Source organism: Myotis yumanensis, unplaced genomic scaffold, assembly GCF_028538775.1.
Source record: "Myotis yumanensis isolate MYYU_CA2020_CCGP unplaced genomic scaffold, mMyoYum1.0.hap1 SCAF_62, whole genome shotgun sequence".
Taxonomy (NCBI): domain Eukaryota; kingdom Metazoa; phylum Chordata; class Mammalia; order Chiroptera; family Vespertilionidae; genus Myotis; species Myotis yumanensis.
The window spans coordinates 206985-229470 of NW_027223813.1; the positions used below are offsets into that span (position 1 = coordinate 206985).

General features: G+C 66.1%; 3 protein-coding genes and 1 long non-coding RNA gene across 11 annotated transcripts; 2 read left to right on the plus strand and 2 right to left on the minus strand.

The window, feature by feature from the left end:
• Window positions 1-285: 285 nt before the first annotated feature.
• On the plus strand, window positions 286-10878 carry VPS9D1 (VPS9 domain containing 1). The gene is made up of 15 exons (XM_070402885.1): window positions 286-384; window positions 1575-1650; window positions 2886-2978; window positions 3068-3230; window positions 4477-4588; window positions 4659-4721; window positions 5104-5156; window positions 5258-5345; window positions 5619-5704; window positions 5992-6485; window positions 7458-7587; window positions 7815-8023; window positions 8296-8392; window positions 9571-9675; window positions 9947-10878. Exons 1-15 carry the CDS (start codon window positions 286-288, stop codon window positions 10038-10040), a joined length of 1962 nt encoding a protein of 653 aa, XP_070258986.1. The 3' UTR covers window positions 10041-10878.
• On the minus strand, window positions 3449-5236 carry LOC139001015 (uncharacterized). Its single transcript, XR_011469798.1, has 3 exons — window positions 4951-5236; window positions 4383-4782; window positions 3449-4282 (listed from the first exon to the last, which is right to left on the minus strand). It is a non-coding gene; the product is annotated as an uncharacterized lncRNA (long non-coding RNA).
• Window positions 10879-11528: 650 nt separating the features above from the next.
• Window positions 11529-15174, plus strand: SPATA2L (spermatogenesis associated 2 like). Its single transcript, XM_070402894.1, has 3 exons — window positions 11529-11679; window positions 11915-12218; window positions 13413-15174. Exons 2-3 carry the CDS (start codon window positions 11916-11918, stop codon window positions 14379-14381), a joined length of 1272 nt encoding a protein of 423 aa, XP_070258995.1. The 5' UTR covers window positions 11529-11679; window position 11915; the 3' UTR covers window positions 14382-15174.
• A 4-nt stretch (window positions 15175-15178) lies between these two features.
• On the minus strand, window positions 15179-21733 carry CDK10 (cyclin dependent kinase 10). Of its 8 annotated transcripts, none has more exons than XM_070402888.1 (14): window positions 21601-21733; window positions 20029-20101; window positions 19387-19458; window positions 18812-18914; window positions 18632-18713; window positions 18469-18536; window positions 17767-17819; window positions 17539-17608; window positions 17167-17376; window positions 16946-17005; window positions 16616-16739; window positions 16390-16529; window positions 16028-16080; window positions 15179-15717 (listed from the first exon to the last, which is right to left on the minus strand). In XM_070402888.1, exons 1-14 carry the CDS (start codon window positions 21685-21687, stop codon window positions 15620-15622), a joined length of 1293 nt encoding a protein of 430 aa, XP_070258989.1. In that variant the 5' UTR covers window positions 21688-21733; the 3' UTR covers window positions 15179-15619. The 8 variants fall into 8 exon arrangements, with proteins under 8 accessions (XP_070258989.1, XP_070258993.1, XP_070258988.1 ...); XM_070402892.1 differs by lacking the exon at window positions 21601-21733 and adding an exon at window positions 20779-20984; XM_070402887.1 differs by lacking the exon at window positions 21601-21733 and adding an exon at window positions 20202-20772 and having other exon boundaries at window positions 16408-16529.
• Window positions 21734-22486: the final 753 nt, after the last annotated feature.

Consider the following 22486-nt stretch of genomic DNA (forward strand, 5'->3'; position numbering starts at 1 on the left):
AGGAGGGCCTGTCACAGCCGTGGAGTGAGGGTCGCGGGGGAACTCGCGCGCTCGCGGCAGCGCTGTGCCGAGGTTATTGGCGAGCTCCGCCCCCAGCCCCGCCCCTTCCGCCCTCGACGCCGGGCAGCCGCGCGGGCGGGGCAGCCGGAAGTGCGCCCGAGACGGTCCCGTGTGTTCCGGCGGTCCGCGGCTCGGGCGGCCCCCGCTCCCTCGCATCCTTCGTTCCGGGCTTCAGGTCGTTCGCCCCGCCCCTGGGCCGCCAGCACCGCCTCCCCGCCCGGCGCCATGGCCGCTGCGGCCGGGGACGGCGCGGTGAAGCCGCTGCAGTGCGCTATGAAGCTGGCCAACGGGGCCATCGAGCTGGACACCGGCAACCGGCCCCGGGTGAGGCGAGGCGCGGCGCGGCAAGGCGCGGCGGGCCCGGCCCCCACGAGAGGGCGGCTCAGTGGGCGTGGGCGAGGGCGGGGCCGCGGGGTGGGCGCCGGCCGGGACCCCCGGCGGCTGCGGGGCGCCGGCGCGGTGTCGGCTTCCGACCTTGGACAGCTCCCAGGCCTGTCCGCCCCGTTTTCCCCGTCTGTCCCGCGAGTCGGACCCGGAGCGGCGCTGGCGTCTGTAAACGGGATGCTGCAGGGTCCGCGCAGCTGCCTCCCTCCGCATAGACCGCCAGCCGCTCCGCTCCGTGTGTGCGTTTCTCCGGGAAGACGCTGCGGATTTGGTCCGATTCCCACGGGGGCGGCATCCCGAGAAGGTTAACTGCGGCTCTCGGTGCTGCGCCTTCCCTGTCGCCGCGGGCGGGAGGGGTGTCAGCCACGCTGGCGACCGGGTGGAAAAGCCGGCCGAGCCGCCCGGGCTGCGCGGGGGGGAGCGGGCTGCGGGCGAGCCCAGGAAACACATCCCGGGCCCTCGGTCCACTGCTGTCCCCAAGTCGGAAACCCTTCCCGCCTCCATCGGATCCTCATCTCTGAGGTGTGGACTTAAACATGAATAATTTGGGAACTGGGATGCAGCGCGCGCGCACACACACCCCACGCTGTGAGTCCCAGCGCCGCCTGGGCTCCGTGCAGGGAGCCGGACAGGATGCCCACACCCGTGAACCTGGCAATGCTCTAGAATCCCCTGTACCGGGCAGTGGGGTTCAGGAAAGGGATCGCCCAGAACCCCAGCCGGAACAGATTCTACGATTTGCAACAGCACTCCCTCATTAACCTCCCAAGAAAAACATTCACAAGCCAGCGAATGAAGGGCCAGAAATGAAACTTGTTGCATGGCGTGGAAAATGACAGCAACTCTCAAAGTTGCTTCCCCTGCCACTTCCTTCCTGTGCTGGGGAGAAAGGCGAGGGAGAAGGGATGGGGATCCAGCTGGGCCCCTTCCCCTTCAGGCCTGGGGAAGACTGATACACCGGTGCCCCAGGCAGACCAGCCAATCAGCCGACCACCTCGGGCTGGATGCTCAGGGCTCTCTCCGAGATAAGCAGACACCGTTTCTGGGCTTCCCACCGGGGCGGCAGGCGGCGCGATGGAGGCCTTTGCCTCTACCGCCTGACCCCTGCCGTTTCTCTTCCCTGGGCACAGGAGGCATATGCAGAATACCTGCGGAGCATCCACTACATCTCCCAGGTGCTGCTGGAAGAAGTGGAAACCACCCAAGGTACAGCTCTCAGCCTCACTGCTGCTCCTGGGCTGGTCAGATGTTGGTCACCTAAGCCCTTGGTGGGTTTCAGGCCTGGGGGTGTCCTGTCCTACCCGCTTGGTCATTAGCAGAAGGCGAATGGCTGGGCACTCAGTCAGCATGAGCTATCGTGGTGTGATGTGATGTGGGGGGGGGGGGGGGTAGACGGGTAGGACATGGCCAGGGAGGAGTGACCTGAGCAAAGGCTGGGGGCAGCCTTCCACCAGCGGGGTGAACAAAAGCCCTGAGCTGAGAGTGGGTGCTGGGTGTAAGGAAAGGCAGGCAGGCCGGGGCAGGTTCGTGCATTAGGGGCAGGCAAGGAGCTGGGGTGGTTCCCACAGGAGGGGTTAGCTCATGGAGAGGCCGGCATGGGGGCAGAGCCTGCAGGAGGTCCCCATGGTGGGGACAGCAGTGGTGAGACCTCCTGGAGGTGGATGGCCTGGGGGATGTTCTTTGAAGGTGGACTTCACCAGACTTGCTGCAGGGGGAGAATTCTGGTTGAGGGCACCTTGGTTGGGGAGAGGTGGGAGTCACCACGGTCGGAGCAGCCCTAGGGAGCCAATGAGCTTAGCAGAGGTCTGGGCACTACAGGACGAGGACTGGGAGGAGTTTGGGGCAGTAGCCCAGGGCATGTCCTGGGGGAGAGAGACCCTGAGAGGTTGGGGAGCACTTGGGACTAGGGCAGACGTGGGGGTGAGGGCAGATTCGGTGGGAGTGTGTTGAGGGGCTGGCTGTGAAGGGAGCAGGAGGTGGGTCAGGACCTGGGCTGGTGGCGTCCGAGGGTTTGGGGAGGCAGCTCCTACAGCGAGTGTCTGCTGGTAGGACAGTCTGTAGGATGGAAGCCCTAGGGAGGGTGAGGGTGGGCTGAGCACAGCCGAAGGCCAGGAAGTGGGTGAAAAAGTTGTCTCTGTGACATGGTCCCTGAATGGTGGCCCACCTGGAGGAGGGGCTGTGGGTGCAGGTGACATCCTCAGGAGAAAAGGCCCCGTTGGGTAGAGAGAGGCTCTGACGGTCCAGCTGAGACAGTGGGACAGTCAGTCAGATGCTGGGCTGGCCCTGCTCAGAGCCCGAGGGCCGATGGTCAGAGGTGAGGGGTGGGTGGGCTGGCCCGGGAGTCAGAGGTTAGGAGACAGTCAACGTGCCCTTGTGTTTATCTCAGCAAGAACCTGGTTAGTGAATGAGTGATGGTAACCAGTCTTCCTGTCCATGCCCAGACGCTGGGGAGCCTGTGCCCCCAGATGCCCTGAAGATGCTGAAGCTGGCAGAGCAGTGTCTGGAGAGGGCCCAGTCGACGGTGGCCAAGCTTGGTGGGTCTCCAGCAGGGGCATCCCCCCAAGTTTGTCTCCTCTGTGGCCTGTGGGGCCCTGTGCCAATTGTGGCTCTGTGTGCCTCGCAGGGAAAGCCTGCCTGAAGCCAGCCATGCCCGTGGCGGCTGCTGGCCCCTCACCTACCAGCCGGCACCGCCGGGTGTACTCAGACGAAGGGGGGAAGCTGCTCCCGTTTCTGCCGCCAGAGATCTTCCAGAGGCTTCAGGTGGTGGAGTCGCAAAGCTCTAAGAAGTAAGATGGGGGTGCAAAGCGGGCACAAGGAAGGTGGGCGGAGCCTGGGTTTGGCCTGCAAAGGGAGCTCACCATGGCAGGGCTAGTTTAGGTGAAATGGGTCCCAGGTTGGAAATGCCCGCGTGCCTGGCGGAAACACATACAAACTGTCCTTGGAGAAAAGCTCCTTTAAATTCCGTAAAATAAGTGGCACACGGTCCGAGATCACCAAGCACACAAGGAAGTAAGAAACCGAAGGAACGACAGAGAGACAGACTGAAAAGCTGTCGGATCGAGTTATCAGACACAGCTTATAAAGCAATCGTGCTCTCTGTATTTAGAAATGAAAAGCACGTGTGACAATGCCTACAGGTTGCCCTGGCCAGTGTGGCTCAGCAGTTGAGTGTTGTCTGTGCACCAAGAGGTCACAGGGCACATGCCTGGGATTTGGGCTTGATCCCCAGTAGGGGGCATGCAGGAGGCAGCTGATAAGTATTTTTCTCTCATCGATGTTTCTCTCTTCCTCCCTCCCTCTCTCTCTAAAGTCAATAAAAACATCTTTTTTAAAAAGAAAAGACCTGCAGAGAAAAGAAATACCTGCAGGAACAAGAAACTATAAAACCTGACCTAGCAAATAAAGAATCAAGTAGAAACTAAATAAAAACTATAACACCACCATTATTGTTAAACATGAAGTGATGACAGTAACAACAAATTACAGTTGATCCTTGAACGGCTGGGGGTTGGGGGCACGGAACACCATGCCTCAGGCTGCTCCGGAGGCTCCAGGCCCCTGGCTCGTCCACCTGCGGCTCTGGGGCAGGGCCAGGCCGGGCGCTTCCACCCCAGGGCAGCCTTTCTCCCCGTCCCCCACCCAGGAAAGCAGGACGAGGTGGGACCGAAGCTCTGGTGGTGGGTGGCGGTGGGAGCTATTCTCCAGTAGAGGTGGTTGTCCCTTTCGTGGGCTGCTCACGGGTGCCTTGGTGCCTTAAGAGTCTCATGTTGTTGCCGAACACACAGGACTGAATTGCATCATGGGCTGAGGTCTGGCTTCCTGTGAAAAGTCAGCCGTCCTGGCAACAGGACACCCACATTTCAGGGGGCTGTGGTCCAGTCCCTCCAGACACCCTCCCTCCTTTACACTTCCTGCTGACCCCCTGGCTACTTCCTCACATCCTGGCCTCAGGGCTGGGTCGGGAAGGGTTCTCAGGTCCCCAGAACGTTGCTGGGCTTCCTGGGCCTGGACGGCAGCGTGTCCCGTTTCCAGGGAGCTGACACCCCTGGAGGAGGCCTCCCTGCAGAACCAGAAGCTGAAGGCCGCCTATGAAGCCCGGATGGCCCGTCTGGACCCCAGCCAGGCCCTGCAGAAGACGTCGCTGGTGAGCAGGCCCCAGGGAGGCTGTGTTGCTGGGGGAGGGAAGCAGGCCTTACTCCCCCCTCCCCTCCTAGACCCTGTCCCTGCAGCGGCAGATGATGGAGAACCTGGTGATCGCCAAGGCCCGGGAGGAGACTGTATCCTTTCTGTCCACCCAGCCTCTGTGTCCAGAGGGGGAATCGGGAATGTGACCTTGAGCTGAGGGAGGAGGAGGGGGAGAGGGTAACAGGTGACAGGGTCAGGGTGTGGGCACCAACTTCTTCAGCTTCGGGAGAGCCATGTGCTCGGGGAATGGTCCACACACCCCCCTTGGCAAAGACCGTCCTGCCCCCCAGCAAAGGGGCTCCTCTCCATCCTTCAAATCACCTGCCTCCCTCGCTAGTGGGTGCCCGTCCTCCAGCGCCGCCACTGGACCGGACCTCCTGAAGGGCCAAGGCAGTGCCCTGCCCACTGGACCCTGAGTCCGGCCGGGCTTAGCGCACATGCAGGGCATCGGAAGCGGCCTTAACTCTGCACCAGCTGCAAAGGAAGATGGAGGAGCGGCGGCTGCGGCTCCAGGAGGCCGCCAACAGGTGCGTCCCCTCCCATCGGTCCAGCCTTGGCCTCAGGGCAGCTGGGAGGCCTGAGGGGTGCACCCAGACGCCCGAGGCCCAGCCCCGTCCTTCCTCCCCAGGAGGTTCTGCAGTCAGGTCACCCTGACCCCTGAGGAGCGGGAGCAGCGGGCCCTCTACGCCGCCACCCTCGAGTATGAGCAAGACCACGTGAGTCCTGGGGCCAGGTGCCTGGGCCACGGGCTGCGGCTCCGGGTGGGGGTCCTTGGTGTCACGGTTACCCCTCTCCCCCCCTCGTGGGGCACAGGGTCCCCTGGGCCTGATGGCATTGGATCTTCACTGCACCCCAGGGTAGGTATCAACAAGGAGACCTGGCCTTTTGGGGTGCAGCCCTGGCTGGGCGGGGGAGGGGGGAAGAGGAGGAAGGAGGGACCTCCCTTCATGGGGGTCCCGTGCTCTCCTCCACGGTCTCCTGTCCTGCAGGACTGGCCAAAGCACTGGAAGGCCAAGCTCAAGAGGAGCCCTGGGGACCTGTCGCTGGTGACCAGCCTGGTGTCCCACCTGCTCAGGTACAGGGTCCTCAGGCCCTGCCCTCTGGCTGCTGGAAGGCCTAGGAGGGGAAGAGGTGATCGTGGGCCGGGGGCTGTGCTGCCCAGGCCCCTTTGCCCAGTGGTCTTTCAGGGCCTTTCTCTGCTTCCTCCAAGGGGTGGGCCAGACTGTATTTGCAACCTTCCCTCTGGAGGAAGGAATGCTTGTTGGACGAGAGGTGTGGGGAGGGCGGGCTGCTCAGCCCCAGACCCGAGGCCAGCCAGGGGCCGCAGTCCCTCTAACCCACGGCCTCCGCTTGTGCTGGCAGTGTTCCCGACCACCCCATCGCGCAGCTCCTGAAGAAGCTCCAGTGTGCGGTGTACCGGGCGCTGTACCACGTCGTGAGCAGGGGCGCTGCAGCCGCCCCAGCCCCCGGCGGCTGCTCCCTGCCCCCTGATGCCGAGGGGCTGCTGGCTCCTGGGAGTCGGCGTCTCCGGCCCTCACAGAGTCTCTACTGCATGCTGTCCCCCCCGGAGCCCAGCCCATCCCCGCATCCCCCTGCTGGCCCCCCCACCAGTCCCCCCACGCCCCCACTCCAGCCCGGGCCCCCCAACAGAGGGGCAGACAGCAGCCCTAAGGGGTCTCCCTCACCCCTGGTGCGCAAGGACAGCTCCTTTGAGGACCTGGAACAGTTCCTGGCCACTTCAGAGAGGTGGGGCCAGGGCCCTGGGCGGGGGACTGACCCTCAGGCCTCAGGGGTGAAGGAGGAGCCGCTGCTGGAGCCGCTGAAGAGCATCGTGAAGGACATTCACAATGCGGTCGGTGAGGGCTCCGCAGGACAGGCGGGCGGTGGGAGCTGCTCGACGGAAGGGCCAGCAGCTGGGACGGCAGCCAGGCCAGCCCTGACCTGCAGGGCCCTCCCCTCCACCCTCCTCTGAGCCACACATCCTGCCAACAGGCAGGCCCCCTCCTGCCTCCGGAGCAGCTGAGCTGGCTATGGTCCGGGTTCCCTCAGTCCCTGCTGTGTCCTCCGGGGCTGCCCGGGGATCACGGCCTGGGAAGGTCCACCCCCAGGGCCTCGCCGCCAGTGGCCCTGCTGTCTCGTAGGGCTGGACTCACGTCCTTCCAGACCAAGGGCTGCCAGGCACAGCCCGAGGCTGACGGTGGCTCCTCCCCAGAGTGTGTGGGCTCCCTGCGGTGGGCCCAGGTGGCCAGTGACTTCCCAGTCCCAAGGAGGGAGCTGTCAGGGTTTCTCAGAACCAGAACCGAAGCCCGACAGTCAGGGGCCCTGTTCTCACTGTGGGCCACGCTCTCCAAGGGACTGGGCAGGTCCCCCATCCCAGGAGGTCCCCCTCCTCCCTGGGTGGTCCCCCATCTCTTTGAGCAGGTCTCCCTCACCCCCAGGAGGGTGCTCCATCTGTCTGGGCCTCAGGTTTCTTGTCCTTGGATTTGCCTCTAAAGCTTCTCAGGCTCCTTTCCCGAAAGAGCCTGTTTCCTGCTCTCCTTTCCAGGGGGTGAGGGGCTGGGTAAGGCCCTGTGAGCACCCAGGGATGAGGGCCCAGACTCCGGCTCTGACCCTAGGCCACGCAGACACAGGAGGGGTGATGTGAGGGGAGTGGAGGGAGGGCCAGGCAGACAGCCCTCCCCACTGAGCCAGGACACTAACTGTGGCCTCAGCCACACGGAGGCTGGCTCTGGGAGGCAGAGAGAAGGTGGTGGGTGAGGACTCGTCGGGGTGACGTCCCGGGGCTGCCAGCTGGCCCACAGTGCCGCGTGTCCGCTCTGTCCCGGCAGACAGGCTGCTCTCGCTGACCCTCCTGGCTTTCGAAGGCCTCAACACGGCCGTCTCCAAGGACCGCTGCCTGGCCTGCATCGAGGAGCCCTTCTTCTCCCCACTGTGGCCCCTGCTGCTGGCCCTCTACAGGTGCATCCCAGCCCCAGGCCCCTCCAGGTTCCCCGTGTGTCACCGCCCTCCCCATCCCGGCCACAGCTGTGACTGCTTCCGGTGCTTTCCTCCGAGGCATCCTCAGCTTTGTCGGTGGTGGTGGCGCGTCCACCCTCCTGGGACTGGGGGCAGGGCCAGCTCGCCCCACCCTGCCTGTTCCAGGCAGGGTCCCTTGGGCAGCTGAGCCTGGCCTCTCTCCGCTGCAGGAGTGTGTACCGCCCCCGGGAGGCTGCCCTGAGCAGGAGCATGGAGCTCTACAGTAATGCACCCCCAGCAGCCCTCGGCATCCCCCCCAAACTGCTCCCTCGGGACCCTGAGGCCTCAGGAGCCGGCACCTACCCCTACGGCGCTGCTGCCCAGGAGCTGGGGCTACTGGTCCTGGAGTGCTGTCCCCAGAAGAAGCTGGACTGCATTGGTGAGAGGGGGCGTGGTCACACCCGCCTTGGGGAGGAGGGCGGAGGGGGCGGGGTCACACCAGCCATGGTCCTGTCCCACCTGGCAACCGAGCCTGTGTACCTTGTCTGAGCTGCGGGTCTGCCTCTTGGCGAACGGGGTGTGGCCTATGGGACATGAGTGGTGTGAGCGCGATGCCCACGGGAGGGATCACCCACACGATGGGTGTGGGGCAGTGCTGGGGCTCTTCTGGCTGCCCCTGCCCTCACCCCAAACCTGGCTTCTGTGCTGCAGTGCGGGCCCTGCGGGTCATCTGTGCCTGCGCTGAGGGCTACTACTGTGCCCAGGAGCCTGCACCCGAGGCGAGACCACAGCCTGGCGCGGCCGCCATGTGAGTCCAGGGGGGACATGGCCTGGGTGCATGATGGCCAGGGACCCTCTGATGATATTCAGGGTTGCTCACCCAGATGCATGTGCTTGGTCCCTCCATGCACACCTGGGGGAAGCTGCCTGAGCTTAGTGAAGAGCCTGCTCCCTGCCCTGAGCCCAGCCCTGGGGTTCCTGCATCGTCCCTGCCCCACCTCCCCAGGTGCTGCAGCCGGGGGCTCATGCCTGGTCCTGCCTGTGGCCTGCAGCCTGTTCTGCTGCCCATCTGGGACTGGTGTTCCCATAGCATAGCCCCTGCAGGGGCGCTGCCTTCTGCCACCCTGCCCCTGGGACTAGGGTCACCCTGAAGGCACCGATCATTGCAGCCTGGTGGGCAGGCTGTGGCACCTCCCCACACCCAGGGGCCTGCAGGTGACGGGCAGGTAGAAATCAGAGCTGAGTGTGAGGTCGGCAGAAAAGTGGGAGACAGTGCCACCCCCACCCACCCCAGGGCCAGGGTGCTGGGCCTCAGTGCAGGGTCGCAGGGCTTTCAGCTGGCTCCACAGGCCCCCTTCAACAGTTTGTCATCTGGCTTCCAAGCGAGTCCCTGCAGTGGCTCAGCGCCAGGACCGGAAGTGTTAGCCTGGCTGCAGCCCTACAGCTGTCTCTGTGGACACCTGCCTGTGTCCCTGCAGCTGTGCGGTGCCCACGGGACATGGGGGCAAGGCACGAGCAGGAGCCCATGGTGTGAGAGGCCTTCCTATCAGACGCAAGCCACAGTCTGCCCTCCTGCTCTCCCCAGAGAGCACTGGTCGTGGGGCTCTGGGGTTGAGGTTCTGGGGAGCCCACCGGGCCTCACTCCCCTCTCAGCTCAGACTCCTCTCACAGAGGGTCAGGCCTGTGTGCTCAGCTGTGTGACACGTGATTTCAGGAGTGAGCAGGCTGCCCGGGACCTGGGCCTTCCCCTCCACCTCCTGCTCCCCAGGCTGGGGCAAGCTTATGTGGTTAAAGCTGCCCCACCTGCCCCCGTGGGGCTTGTTTGGGGCTGGCCCAGCTGCTCCTAGGTGCTCTGGGCGGATGGGTGCAGAGAGAGCAGCAGTAAATGCAGGACCACACGGGGGGCTGAGCTGGGGCTTCGAAGTTTGGGGATGGAGCAGGCCCATGGGCCCCCAGAGCCTCGGGCTAGCGTGCCTCTGTCAACAGTGGTGCCGACGACCTCCTGCCCATCCTGTCCTTCGTGGTGCTGAGAAGCGGCCTCCCCCAGCTGGTGTCGGAGTGCGCTGCTCTGGAGGAGTTCATCCACGAGGGGTAGGGCCCGGGCTGGGGAGCCGGGCAGGCACCCTACACATGGCCCACGACCCCTCCCCCAGCCTCTCTCTGCCACCCCTCACTCAGCACACCCCTCGATACCCCTCGATTGGGGGTGGGGGACAGTGGGGCAAGCTCTGAGCAGCATCCACCTGGGGAGTGGGCTGTCCCCCCACCCAGCCTCCCTGACAGCCCCTGGTCCTGCCCCCCGAGGGCAGGTGCCCCTTCTAGAACTCCGGGGCCTCCTTCAGTGACAGACGCTGTCCCACAGGTATCTGATTGGAGAGGGGGGCTACTGCCTGACGTCCCTGCAGAGCGCCCTGAGCTACGTGGAGCTGCTGCCCCGGGGGGCCCTGGGCAAGTAGAGGAGACGGGACACCTCACCGGGCGTGCAGCTTCCGCCCCATCCTACCCGACATCTGCCCGAGGAGCTGCTCCTGGCAGGACGGGGCCAAACGGAGCCAGGCCCTTCTCTTCCCTGTTTCGGCCTCCGAGAGGCCCCCTTGCTCTCCCGAGAGAGCTGTGGGCTCCCCTGGGGGGCACAAGGGCAGAGCCAGGGCGTGGGCCTTCTGCCCCCGTGACAGCTCCTGAGCCAGTTTCTTGTCTGAATCAAGAAGAGAGCCTGTCAGCCCTGCCCTGGAGGCCGGGGCCCAGTGGTTTGAAACTGCCTGTTATTTATTGGACACGACCACTCCTCTCCCCTGGAGGCCCAGGCATCCCCGGGGGACCTGCCCACGCCTGCGGACTCTGAGCCACCCCCCCCCCCCCATGGCAGTGGGCATCCAACACCCCCTGGCAAGTTCCAGCCCCTGCACATCCCCTCTGGGTGGGTGGGAAGCTGAGGCCTGCTCTGACTCTACGTGCCCCCGGCAGCCACTGACCTGCTGAAAATAAAGAGGTCACTGATGTCTCCCTCCGCGTGGCTTGCTTGCTCCCCACTCCTGTGGGCAGAGGCCTAGGCAGGACAGCACCCCCTCTACTGACCAGCAAGAGCCCGACTCCCAGAGACCGATGAGGTCCACGACACCAGGCCTGCCCCCCGCACCCTCTTTGCAGGAGTGGGGCAGCCTGGGGTGGGTCCCTGGGACAGGATGCTCTGCAGGGCCTGGTGGGTAACAGGGTCGGAGGTCACAGCTGGGCAGAACACTGTTTTGTCCTCCAGGTGAAGCACACGGGGCACCCTGAGCAGTGATGCCTCCGACTCGGGGAGAGGAGAGGGCAGGTGTCTGGGCCCAGCCATGGGCAGCACCTGCCAGTGAAGGAGGACCCCCCCCAGCACCCTCGAGGCTACAGGGGTGGGGGCAGGGCCCCAGCACAGCAGGTGCTGGTCGGGGGAGCAGTGCTAGGTTCCTTGGGAAAAGCTCTTACAGAAACAGGAACAGTTGGCATTTCTCGGGCCAGAGCGTGTCTAGGGCTTCTGCAGGTTTGCACCAGCCTCGGAGAGAGAAGTCCCTCCGCCGCCCACATACTTGGCGAGGGGCCTGGGTCTGAGCCCAGCCAGCCCGTGGGCACCTGGGGCCGCCGTCCTGTCAGGATCCGCGTGGGCTGGAGGCCGCTGCCCACCAGCGCCCAGGACCGACGGGCCGCACCACCCACTCACCTCGCCGGGGAGGGCGAAGGGTCCCGCCCGCCAGAGGAGAGCCCCGCCGGCGGTTCGCGAGGAACCTGCGCTCCTGCACCCCTGGCCCGTCCGTCCTCTGGGCCCGGCGCCCTGCCCGGTGGGACCGCCGCTGGGACGCCCTCGTTTACCGAGTGTCCGCTGAGCTCGCGGTCCGGCGGGGGATCCGCTGTGCCCCGCACCGGCTTCGCGGTAGACGGGCCCCGCGGGACCGGCGGAACGGACAGGCCCCGCCCGGCCGGTGTTAGCAGAGGCGGCGGCTGAATCAAGGCCCGCCCCGCGCGTCACGGCCGAGGCCGGTGGGCGGAGCCGGCTCCCGGCGGAAGCGCTTTGCTGGGGGAGAGGCCGAGCTGAGCGGTGGGCGCCGGGACCGCTGGGGACGACAGGTAGGGGGTCGCCTGCAGCTCACGCAGAGCTACCGGAGGGGCCCTCGGTTCCGGGGGGGACTCCGAGGAGGGCGGGGCGGGGCGGGGCCCCAGGTGGGGTCGCAGGAGGTACCGGGCGCTCGGCTGGCGAGGACTGGGTCCCGGGCTGGACGGGACCTGTGGATGCTGGGTGGGGGCTCTGGGCGCACAGCTGGGGGCAGGGGTCCCCGTTCCTCAGCCCGGCCCTCGCCCCCAGGATGGGCAGCAGCTCGCTGTCCGAGGACTACCGCCAGTGCCTGGAGCGCGAGCTGCGGCGCGGGCGCGCGGGCGTGTGCGGGGACCCGTCGCTGCGCGCGGTGCTCTGGCAGATCCTGGTGGAGGACTTCGACCTGCACGGGGCGCTGCAGGACGACGCGCTGGCGCTGCTCACCGACGGCCTGTGGGGCCGCGCCGACCTGGCCCCCGCGCTGCGCGGCCTGGCCCGCGCCTTCGAGCTGCTGGAGCTGGCGGCCGTGCACCTGTACCTGCTGCCCTGGAGGAAGGAGTTCACCACCATCAAGGTAGGCGCGGCGACGAGGATGGCGCTTTCTTGACCAGGCGTTGGGGGGAGGGGTTTCTGGGGTCCTCAGCCCCTGGTCTCGGGGCGCAGGGCGCGCTGAGGGGTCCTGCGTGTGTTGGGTCAGCTCTGGGCCGAGGGCCCCGTGGGCACTCCCAGCGCTGAGAACAAGGGGTGGGTGGAGACCACCCCCAGGGTGCCTGCCTCCTGCGTGGGTCCTACCCCTTAAAGCTTCCTCACTGCCCTCCCCAAAGCCGCCTGCGGCCCCAGTTGCCATAAAAATCCTCGGACAAGCCCACGGGAAGGACTCGAGTTTCCACGGTCGCCCTCATTCCTCCAGGATGTGGGCTGATCCCCTTGATAGAGAATGAAGCCATGGGGGTGTGCCCTGTGAAAGCAGGCAGGGGCTTGGGGGGGGGGGGGCAGACTGGGCATGCGCCTAGCTCACCCCTGGCCCAGGTAGGGCGGTTGTGCTGGGGGCTGGCCTGGCCCCTGTAGACAGCAGCCGCCAGCAGAAGGGGGCAGGCGCCGGTGCTTCATTCGGAAGTGCAGGGCGGTGATGATGTCACCGGGCACGTGGGCGAGTGGCCTCCACTGGTTGTCATGGCAGCGGCAGCCTTTCCGGGGAGAGGAGCTCTGGAACCCACTGCTCACAGAGGACACAAGCTGGTCTGAGGCTCTAGGACGTTCATTTATCCATTCAGAGGGTAGCGTGGAGGGTGGGGGCATGCAGGGCCAGCCCCAGGGGAGGCTGAGAGCAGAAAACAGGCCTGCCCTTGAGGCCCGCTTGGGCCTTGGCGTTGGGCAGACCTGGGGGAGGTCTGGTTCTGCCTCCTCCTGGCTGTGAGGCGCTGGCACCGCTGTGAGCCGAGGAGGGCTCACGGTCCCAGGGCTGTGGGTTTTGGAGCTGCAGAGGGATCCAGCAGGTCGCCATCCCAGCAGGTGTTCTTGTGCACACAACCCTGCCGTCCGTGAAGCACTTACCCACCTGGAGCCCGGAAGGCAGTGGATTTCTCAGTGTGGGGGCTCTATGGTGTTCTGACCTCTGAACCGGGAGAACGTATGCGTTTCTTACTGTGGTGAGGGGGCTGCCCCAGTTGCCGAGTCACTGGCACCAGGCTGCCACCCGGAGTGGGTGTGGCCGAGTGGCCAGGGCGGAGTGCGGGCCGGGCTGCTGCTAACCCGGCCTCCTTTGCAGACGTTCTCAGGGGGCTACGTGCACGTGCTGAAGGGTGCGCTGTCCGAGGACCTCCTCATCCAGAGCTTCCAGAAGATGGGCTACGTGCCCAGGGACGACCACTGCCTCACGGTGACCGCCCTGCCCCCCGCCCACCAGCTGGTGCAGGTGGCCCTGGGCTGCTTCGCCCTGCGGCTCGAGTGTGAGATCCTGGGCGAGGTGCTGGCACAGCTGGGCACCAGTGTGCTGCCGGCCGAGGAGCTGCTGCAGGCACGGAGGGCCAGCGGGGACGTGGCCTCCTGCGTGGCCTGGCTGCAGCAGCGGCTGGCCCGGGAAGAGGAGCCGCCGCCCCTGCCCCCCCGGGGCTCCCCTGCCGTCTTCCGGGCCCAGCTGGACCTGTACCGGGACCTGCAGGAGGATTCGGACTCGGACTCGGACGACGCCAGCCTGTACGGAGGGCCCTCTCCAGGCCCAGGCTCCCCCTCCGTGGAGCCGGCCTGCCGGCCTCTGCCTTGGGAGCAGAGTGCCAAACTGTGGGGCCCTCAGGGGGAGGCCTGGGAGCCCATGGAGGAGGGCGAGGCACTGCAGCGGGTCAGCAGTCCGCCCCGCAGTCCGCCCTACGGGGCCCTGGAGGAGGAAGAGCCGGAGCCCGAGGCCTTCTCTTTCCTTTCCCTGCGCCGAGAGCTGCTGAGTCGGCCCGGGGACCTGGCTGCTCCCCAAGCCCCTGGGAGCCCCAGCCCCCAGCACGTGCAGAGGCCCATCGCCGAGCCCCCTGGCTACCAGGTGCACAGCTGCCTGGCCCCTGGTGTCCTGCCCACGCGCTGCTGCGACACGTGCCGCCAGCTGCACACTGCCCACTGCGCGGCCCTGCCCGCCTGCCGGCTGGGCCACGAGCTCCGCGCACTGCTTGGCGACGCCCACCAGCGCCTGTGGCTGCAGCGCGCAGAGGTGGACACCCTGCTCTACGACAGCCCTGGGGCCCGGCCTTAGGCCCAGCCAGGCCCCTGGTCAAGGGCTTCCCCAGTGTTTCCGTGGTGCTTCTCTGCCCTTGTCCCTTCTCAGCCTCGGCCACTGCTGCCCTGGACAGAAGAGCCCAGGCTCCACAGGTGGGCGGGGTCTTGCCTCCCATGGAAAGTTCCTCTTACCCAGACCCACCCTCTCAGACCCATGCCCGACTGTGCAGCGTAGAAGGGTCTAGCCCACATGACCGAGTCAAGGCACCCGGGCCTGTCCCCATGAAGGACCTCCCCTCCCCACTGTGGGCCCCATAGTCCGCCTGGAGCCCGATACTCCCTGCAGTTTCCATTTGGGACATGTTGCCTCCCTCCAGGTGTCTGGGGGACACCCCACACAGGTGTCCAGAGGGCTCTGCCAGGTGCGTGGCTGACCTGGCTGTGGAGACCTGGGCCCTCACTGTCGGTGTCACAGGTCAGCACTGGCTGGACATGTGCCCTGATCACAGCTGTGCAGGAAGCTGGGTCATGGGTGGAGGGAGAGATGATCTGATCTCAAACTGGAGAGGCGGTGCCCGAGCTCTGGAGAGCAGGCAGCAGCAGGCGGGGGCCGATGGAGCCTGGACCGGCTGTCAGGCACCTCTGGGCACAGCCCCCAGGCTTCCCATGAAGCCCACCCCAGGCCCAATGGTGAACCTCTGTGCCTGCCACAGCCCTCGGTGCAGGTGTCACCCCGTGCGGCCTCTCCTTACCGGCCCCCGTCCGCCCCACCCCTTCCCCAGTACTTGTCGTAGGACAGAACTCCACACATTAAAGGACACAGAACTGCCTGCGTCTGTCAGGAAAGCTTTTATCTCAGTTCCTGTAGCACCAACCGTACCCTCCCCTGGGGCTCTGCCCCCAGGAGGGCATTTGCTCTGGTGTCTCCGAGAGGTCATGGCCTAGACCCGGGTCCAACCCACACCCAACCCCTCCACACACCCCTAGCCAGCAACACCCCCAAGATGAGCCCCGTCGGTGCTTCCAGAGCCGCTAGGAGCCCAGGGCGTGGCAATGGGCAGAACCTAGTAGGGCCCCAGGTGGGGTCACCACAGCTCAGGTGGGGCCCGGCCCAGGGTGCCCACATCCACATCACCAGTGCACACCCTGCTGTTCTGGGGCAGTGGTGGGTGAGGAGGCAGGAATCGGAGCGGTCGGCTGAAGCAGCTGGTGAGTCCTGGCCGAGGGTCCAGCTGGATCTCGGGAGCCATCAGCCTGGCTGGCAGGGGCTTCGCGTCAGGGCCTGCAGCGCTTGCTCTGGCTCTCCGACACGGTGGGAGCAGCCCGCTTGTTGCGGTGGTGAGGGAAGGTGGGCATGAGCTCCGGCTCACAGGCTGCAGGGAGGGGGTGTCAGCACTGGGGCGCTTGGCACTCACCTCAGGTCCCTGGAGCCCCCCTGCACCTCTCTCTGCTCCCCTATGACCTGCAGACAGTATGTGTGCCCAGTGTCCAGCAGCTGCCCATGCAGGGCCAGCGGGCCACCTGGACGGGTCTGGGCTGGGAGTACCCCCACCCTCACATCATGGGCTGGGGCTTGAGGAACTCTGAGGCCGTCCCAGCAGCACCCCCCCCCCCCCCCACCCCGAGAAAAAGGCCACCAGCCAAGAGCTCTGCAGACGGAGCCTGAGGGTCTTGGGGACTCACGCAGGGGCTTCTCCTTGAAGTAGGAGCTCTCCAGGCAGTCCCCGGCCGTCGCCCTGGGGGAGGGACAGTCTGCCGTGAGCACACCTTGCTCAGGCTGGTCCCCCCACAGCTGCCACCCGGCAGCCCTGGTTCCCATCTCCCAACAACAGAAGGTGGGCGGGAAGGGGGCTGGCCCAGAAAGTGATGGGAACCTCACAATGGGCTCCGTGATCTGAGTGGACAGAGACCACAGAACCGGGCACCTGGCTCGCCACGCCTGTGTCCGGGAGGGACCCCGTGGTGGCGGGCGGCACGGCCTGTGTTCTGAGAAGCCCTCTTCAAAGGGCTCAGGGTGCAGGCGCCCCCCTGCCCGTGGTCAGCACCTTTTCTTGGGGTCGTACATGAAGAGCAGGTTCAGCAGGCGCAGGCCGGCCTCTGAGAGCCACGGGAACCGGTGCTTCAGGTTGTTGTAGGGCTGCTTCCGCAGGCTGTACTGGCTGACCAGCGGCAGCCGGGAGAAGCCCTGCGGATGGGAGCGGAGCTGCAGGGGCAGGCCCAGCGGGGGCAGGAGGGGTGCAGGGAGGGGGAGGGCGGAGGCTGGATGCTCACCGGCCAGATGTTCTCACTGGGTGTCCCCAGCAGCTGTACGATCAGGTCCACCTGGTGGATCTCGGATGTGCCCGGGAGAAGGGGCTTGTGGGCCAGCAGCTCGGCCAGGACGCAGCCCATGGCCCTGCAGGGCAGAGCAGTGCCTCCCCTCACACACCTGTTAGCACCACCCCGACGCGGCCCTGGGATGGGCTGGAGCTCCAGAGGTCACATGGAGTGGCCACAAGATGGGCCCAGCAGGCCTCCGGTGACCGCAGTGCGGGGGCTTCCCTTGGGGATCCCAGGCGCAGGCCACCTCCCAGACGGCGCCCACACGACCTCCGCCCTCACCACATGTCGATGCTGGTGGTCTGCGTGGTGGTGCCCAGCAGCAGCTCCGGGGCTCGGTACCTGCAAACAGAAGCGCCCACCTCACGCCCGGTGCTCCTGGGCGTCCACAGGGCACAGCGGATCTGTGCAGCCCACCCACCGGCCACCAGTCTTTCCGGGCAGCAGGACTGCCGACACCACCAAGCCCGCCTTCCTGGGAAGCTCTGCCCAGCGAGCAGCACCTGGAAACAGCTGCCCTTGCTGGACAGCTCCTGTGTGCATCCCAGACAGCACCGGGTCCTCGGGCAGGCCTACTGTCCGCCGTCTCATAGACGGGACTGAGTAACATGGCAGGAGGCATCCGACTCCAGTGTCTTCCCTTTAACCATGCCCCTGAGCTGCCTCTGGAAACGCAGTGAGCAGCTACTGTCAGCCACGTGGACCACCCCGTCCTGCAGGCAGGGTAGCAACCGCCTTCCTGACACAGAGCCAGGCTGGGTGTCCCGCTGCCGGGAGCTGCCCCAGACCCAGCCTCCCAGTGCGTGCAGCTCAAAGGCCAGCAGGGACCCCCCAACACTCCCCTCCGCCAGGCACACCCAGTCCCAGGGACTCACCACAGAGTGACCACCTTGGGCGTCATGGGCTTCACAGGGATGCCATAGGCCCGGGCCAGGCCGAAATCCGCTGACAGAGGCAGACAGACAGGAGGGCGGTGTGTCACCCAGTCAGGGGCCAGCTCATAGCCTTCAGGGAGCTTGTAAGGACAGATCTGCCCCCCCCGCTGCCCCCAGCTAGGTGGCAGGCACAGCGACACCTACCTCAGAGCCAGCACCCGCACCCACCTGTCTTCACGCAACCCTTATCGGTCATGAGCAAGTTGGAAACCTTCAGGTCCCTGTGACAGAAAGGGAACGTCAAGGTCCCAGGAAGTGACCGCCACGGGGAGTCTCATCGTCATCACGGTAACACTCGCAACGCTCTCCCAACATCTCCTGCGTGAACGTATTCAATGAGCAGGGCAGGCGGAAAAGGCAGCTGGACACCCGAGCACTCACGTCTCTGAGAAGAGGCAGAGCCAAGCCTCGAGCCCACATCCAACTTCCAGTCCTGCCCTCGCTCCCCGCCCAGGGCACAGGGAGCTGCTGCCTGCGGAGTCCTGCTCTGGGCTCAGACGGTCGTCCCCCCTCCCCCCCCAAGCCTGGGCCTTTCCTGGCCTGTGTCACCAGACCCCAGGCAGGCTCTCCACTGCGGGGCTTCTCAGAGCCTGGACGACACTCACACCTCAGAGCAGGAGGTGTTATCTGGTCCTGAGGCTGCCCCAGGAGCATCCAGACAACCCACTGCACCGAGCCTGTCTGCTCCTGCTCCTCTCCTGGACCCTGGGAACGGCGCACTGGAAGCTGGGGTCAGTACAGGGTCAAAAGCCAGCACAACGCCCAAGACCCCACCCTCCTCCAGGCTGATGCCATCCCAGCACCTGAGGCCGTGCCCCCATCCAGACCCAGGTCCCTGAGACTGAGGCCCTCTGGCCCCCGGAGCCCCACCTGTGGATGATGAAGTTCTGGTGTAGGTACTGGAGACCCCGCAGCACCTGCAGCACGATGCACTTGACCTGTGCAGAGGGCCAGGAGGTCAGGGCGGGCCCTGTCGGGCACCAGTGTGTTGGACAAGGACCCGTAAAGAGCCCTCAGGGCCCCCCCCTCGCACCTGGGCCTCCGAGAAGGGCGTTGGCATGTTCTCCAGAAGGCTGGCCAGGTCCTGCTCACAGTAGCCCATCACCAGGAAGATGCTGGAAGAAGCAAGGGGAGCACGCAGGCCACCTCAACCTCCTCGCTGAGGGGGCTGGCAGAGGGCAGGGCAGGGCCCGTGGGAGGCCAGAATGCTCACCTCTCCAGGTGGTTCCCCACCACCACCTCCTTCAGCTCCACGATGTTTGGATGGCGGAGGCGAAGGAGCAGCGTGATCTCCCGAAGGCTGCTGATGGGGACCCCTGCAACCGGACACGCTCAGCAAGCCCACCCGCAGACAGGACCCCTGCACCCCGCCCTCAGCGAGCCCCGCCCTGCAGTCAGGGCCCCAGTGCTTGCTCAGAACTGAGGCCGTCCTTCCTGCGTCAGATGCAAAGCAGCAGCTCTCTGCACTGACCGCTGTGAGCACCCCAGAGCCCTGCCCCCGCGGCAGCCAGGGAGGTGAGGGGTGTGTGCACAGGGGCTGCCTCGGGGCCTGGGAGGGGAAGGCCCTGTGGGGGGTGAGAGCTGAGAAAGATGAGGGAGACGGAGGACTGCAGCCCAGAGGGTGGGTGACGAGCCGGGGCCCTCACAGAGCAGCCCCTCCAACCACCACGCAGACGCTCCCGGAGGGCCGCCGGGCACTCAGTACCGGGGTCCAGTCCTCAGGGAGCCTCAGTCAACCTGCACCTTTCTGCCCCGCCCACTCTGAGCTGGCGTCCCCGCCCTGCTCACCATCCTTCTCCTTGTCCATCCGCACTTTCTTCAGGGCGACAATCTCATCCGTCTGGGTGTCCCGGGCCCGATCTGGGAGGAAACTCATCCGTGGTGGAATGCACCCCGCTCCCGAGCGCACGCCCTTGTACCACACGGCCTCTTCCTGACCCCTGGGGCTCCCTTTCTCTTTGACAACCAGGAGCCCAGTTGCAACCCAACACCTGTGGCCCCACTAGACACGTGCTCCTGGGGAGTCCTCGCCTGCCTGGGCCCAGGGTGCCTAGTTATAAAGAGCTCCCTCTAAGTTCCCCTGAGCGGGTGTGCAGATCACCGCCTGGAGCTCTGTTGCTACCATGTTCTCACACCAAATCAGGTACTTTATCTACAAAGAACCCTTATTTTGCACAAAGATGGCTCCGCACAGCACTGTGCCGGCCTGTGGAGATACTCAGCAGTGGGATGCACACCGGTGTCCGGCTGCTGCGAGCTCTGGGGAGTTTTGCACTTTCTACGGTAACAGGGCCACTCGTGGTTACACGGTAGCAACCTGACGGCTATTCAGGTGGGTAATCCCTTGCACAGGTTTTCATCCTGGCTCCTCCCGGCCCTGACGGCCACTGTGGGGCTCCCCAGGCCCGGCCTCCCACCTCGGCCACTCACACACGATGCCGTAGGTGCCCTCCCCGATGCGGTTCAGCTTCTCGAACTCCTTCACGCTCCGGCACCGTCCCAGCTGTGAGAGAGAGCGCTGCTAGTGCGAGGATCTGGCAGCGGATGGAGCAACTGAAGATGGATATTTCACACTTTCTCTGCACCACTTAGGTCTCGCTCACCAGACAGAAAGGTCCACACACTTGGGCTTGTGAGATGAGAAAAGGGGGACGGATGCCGGGCAGGCGGCACGCCCCCGATCCCACGGCCCAGGTGGACCTGTGATAAGGTGACCGCCAGCTGGGGCTGAGATGGAAAGTCCCCTCCTCAGGGGCACTAGCCACACGGCAAGTGTGCAATGGCCTCAAGTGGCTCATGGAGACCAGACTGGATGAGTCAGAAAACAGTCCCATCGCCACAGCAAGGCTACCGAGCGGCACTGGCCTCAGGTGTGCCCCGCGGATGGCAAAAGCGCCAGAAATATCGACCAGGGGTGTGTGTGGGGGGAATGTGTCTGTGGCAGAGACTCCTGCCCCTGCACGCCGGCCTCACTGCCTCCTCCGAGCTGTGAAAGGCGGCCCGGGGCCTGCGGCCCCCGCGGGTGGCTGTTTCCCAGCCTCCCTTGCAGCTGGGTGTGACCATGTGACCAAGTCCTGGCCCACCTTGTGCTCAACAGCCGCCCCTCTGGAGGGTCAGGGGAGAGAAATAAAGCCCATTCTGGGGTCTCTGTCCGAGCAGAGAGCTGGTACCCCAACACACCCTCCTAGCGGGTCCATCACAGGCAGGCCGAGGGCGCACTCCGCCCGGAGGCTCAGCAGCACGGGCGCCCGGGAGAACTGGATTCCAACAGCTCCTCCCTGGCCCCCGCCTCTTCGCTGACCAAGCCCTGCCTCCAACGCGCCGCTGGCTAACGCCTGGGGGCCAAGCGGGGACTGGGGACGCTCCTCGGTGCCCCCCTCCCCCTGGTCCCCTCCGACCCTCCCCCCCTGACTGCTCCCGCCCCGGGAAGGTTCTCCCCGGAGATGCGGGCAGCTGCCTGAACCGCCTCCTGCTGTGCACCCGGCTACGTCCTCATCGGGGTGCGTCTCAGCTCCCAGCGCCCCGAGCCGGGGACGCGCCCGCACTGGGCGCAGCTGGGGGTGCAGCGCCCGCTCCGCCGCGGGTGACCCTCCCCGGGGGCGTGACGGGCCTTTCAGGGCGCCAGGGAGTCAGACCACAATCCGGCCGCCAGGGTCCCCCTCCTCCTCCACCAAAGGGGCGGCCATTGTGCCGGCGGCAACGGGACAGGGATGCCGGGCCGCGCCTGGTCCGCATCCCCGAGGCTCCCACGGGCAAACCCTCCTCCAACACAAGGTGCTTCGGGGCGCAAAACTCTGAAAGACGCCGGTGAGAACGCCCGAGCCCGGGCCGCCCCTCCTTGCCGGGTGGGCCGCCGGCTTCCGCGCCGGCCGCGAGGAACTCTGGGACTGCCGTTCCCGCCCTGCCGGAAACCGCGGCGCTTTAGCGCGACACGGGGGGCCCGGTTCGTCGGCGCCGCCCGTCCGCAGCGAGCGCGGCCCTCCCCCGAGCGCCCCGACGCACCCTGTGTTCCGGGGGCACCGTGAAGAAGCCCTCCTGGCGGACGCACTTGAGGCGGATCTGCTCCGCCTCCGGCTCCGGCTCCGCCATGCCGAGCGCGGAACCCGCTCCCGGGGCGCAGGCGCGAACGGCTCCTTCGGCGCAGGCGCGTCCCCACTTCCGGGGCGTTCCCCTGGCGACGGTTGCCAAGGAAACCGAGGGCTTCCGAAGACTTGCGCTCCCAGGACGCGCTCGGGCTCTGGAGGTTCGCGTTTCGCTGTCAACCCGGCGCCTGGCCGGGCTGGGGCGCCGAGCGACGGCGGCTGGCGGAGGGGCGGCCGCGAGGGGCCGCGGGGCCCGGGCTTCGGAGCGGGCAGGGCCTGCGGGGAAGGACGGGCCCGCACGCGGCGGTGGGTCCTGGGGCCCCTGTCGCGGTGCCTGGCCTGTCCGGCCCTGCCCGGCGGGCTCACTGTCCTGCTGGGGCGGGCGGACGGGGCCGCGGGGATGGCCGTCAGGGGAGCCGTGCGCGCCCCGGACCGGGAGCGGGAGGCCTGGGCCGGGACCGCGCTGCCGGCGCTCAAGTAACGGTAACGTAAGTCAGGAACATTGTGTAACTTTGAAATTAAGTTAATGCGTGGGAATCATCTAATTTCCAGTTAAACGAACAGTTCATTCTAGCTTTTAAGTTTTCTCATATCACAGCAGTTCCAGGAGTACAGCGCGCGTTTTATAAACACGGGATGAGATCCCGGAGGCGCCCCCATCGACTGCACCCGCACCGGAGCCGGCCGGGGAGCTTCTCCGCGGGTCAGGGTCGCTCCGTGTCGCCCGGGCGGCGTCCTGTCCCGGCTTCCCGGACACTCGCCCAGGGCACAGCCGGAGGCCCCGCGGCTTCCTCCGTCTCAGCGTC

What these genes read in the sequence shown, in the direction of transcription:
- SPATA2L (XM_070402894.1), top strand. Translation starts at nt 11,916, where the DNA reads ATGGGCAGCAGCTCGCTGTCCGAGGACTACCGCCAGTGCCTGGAGCGC. An exon ending in AGGAGTTCACCACCATCAAG is followed by an intron (nt 12,219 to 13,412) that starts GTAGGCGCGGCG and finishes CCTCCTTTGCAG; the next exon opens with ACGTTCTCAGGGGGCTACGT.
- CDK10 (XM_070402886.1), bottom strand. Translation starts at nt 20,432, where the DNA reads ATGGGACTGTTTTCTGACTCATCCAGTCTGGTCTCCATGAGCCACTTG. An exon ending in GTGGGGAACCACCTGGAGAG is followed by an intron (nt 18,714 to 18,811) that starts GTGAGCATTCTG and finishes TGCTTCTTCCAG; the next exon opens with CATCTTCCTGGTGATGGGCT. An exon ending in CCAGTGAGAACATCTGGCCG is followed by an intron (nt 16,530 to 16,615) that starts GTGAGCATCCAG and finishes TCCCATCCGCAG; the next exon opens with GGCTTCTCCCGGCTGCCGCT.
- VPS9D1 (XM_070402885.1), top strand. Translation starts at nt 286, where the DNA reads ATGGCCGCTGCGGCCGGGGACGGCGCGGTGAAGCCGCTGCAGTGCGCT. An exon ending in GAGTCGCAAAGCTCTAAGAA is followed by an intron (nt 3,231 to 4,476) that starts GTAAGATGGGGG and finishes TCCCGTTTCCAG; the next exon opens with GGAGCTGACACCCCTGGAGG. An exon ending in CAGCCTGGCGCGGCCGCCAT is followed by an intron (nt 8,393 to 9,570) that starts GTGAGTCCAGGG and finishes CTCTGTCAACAG; the next exon opens with TGGTGCCGACGACCTCCTGC.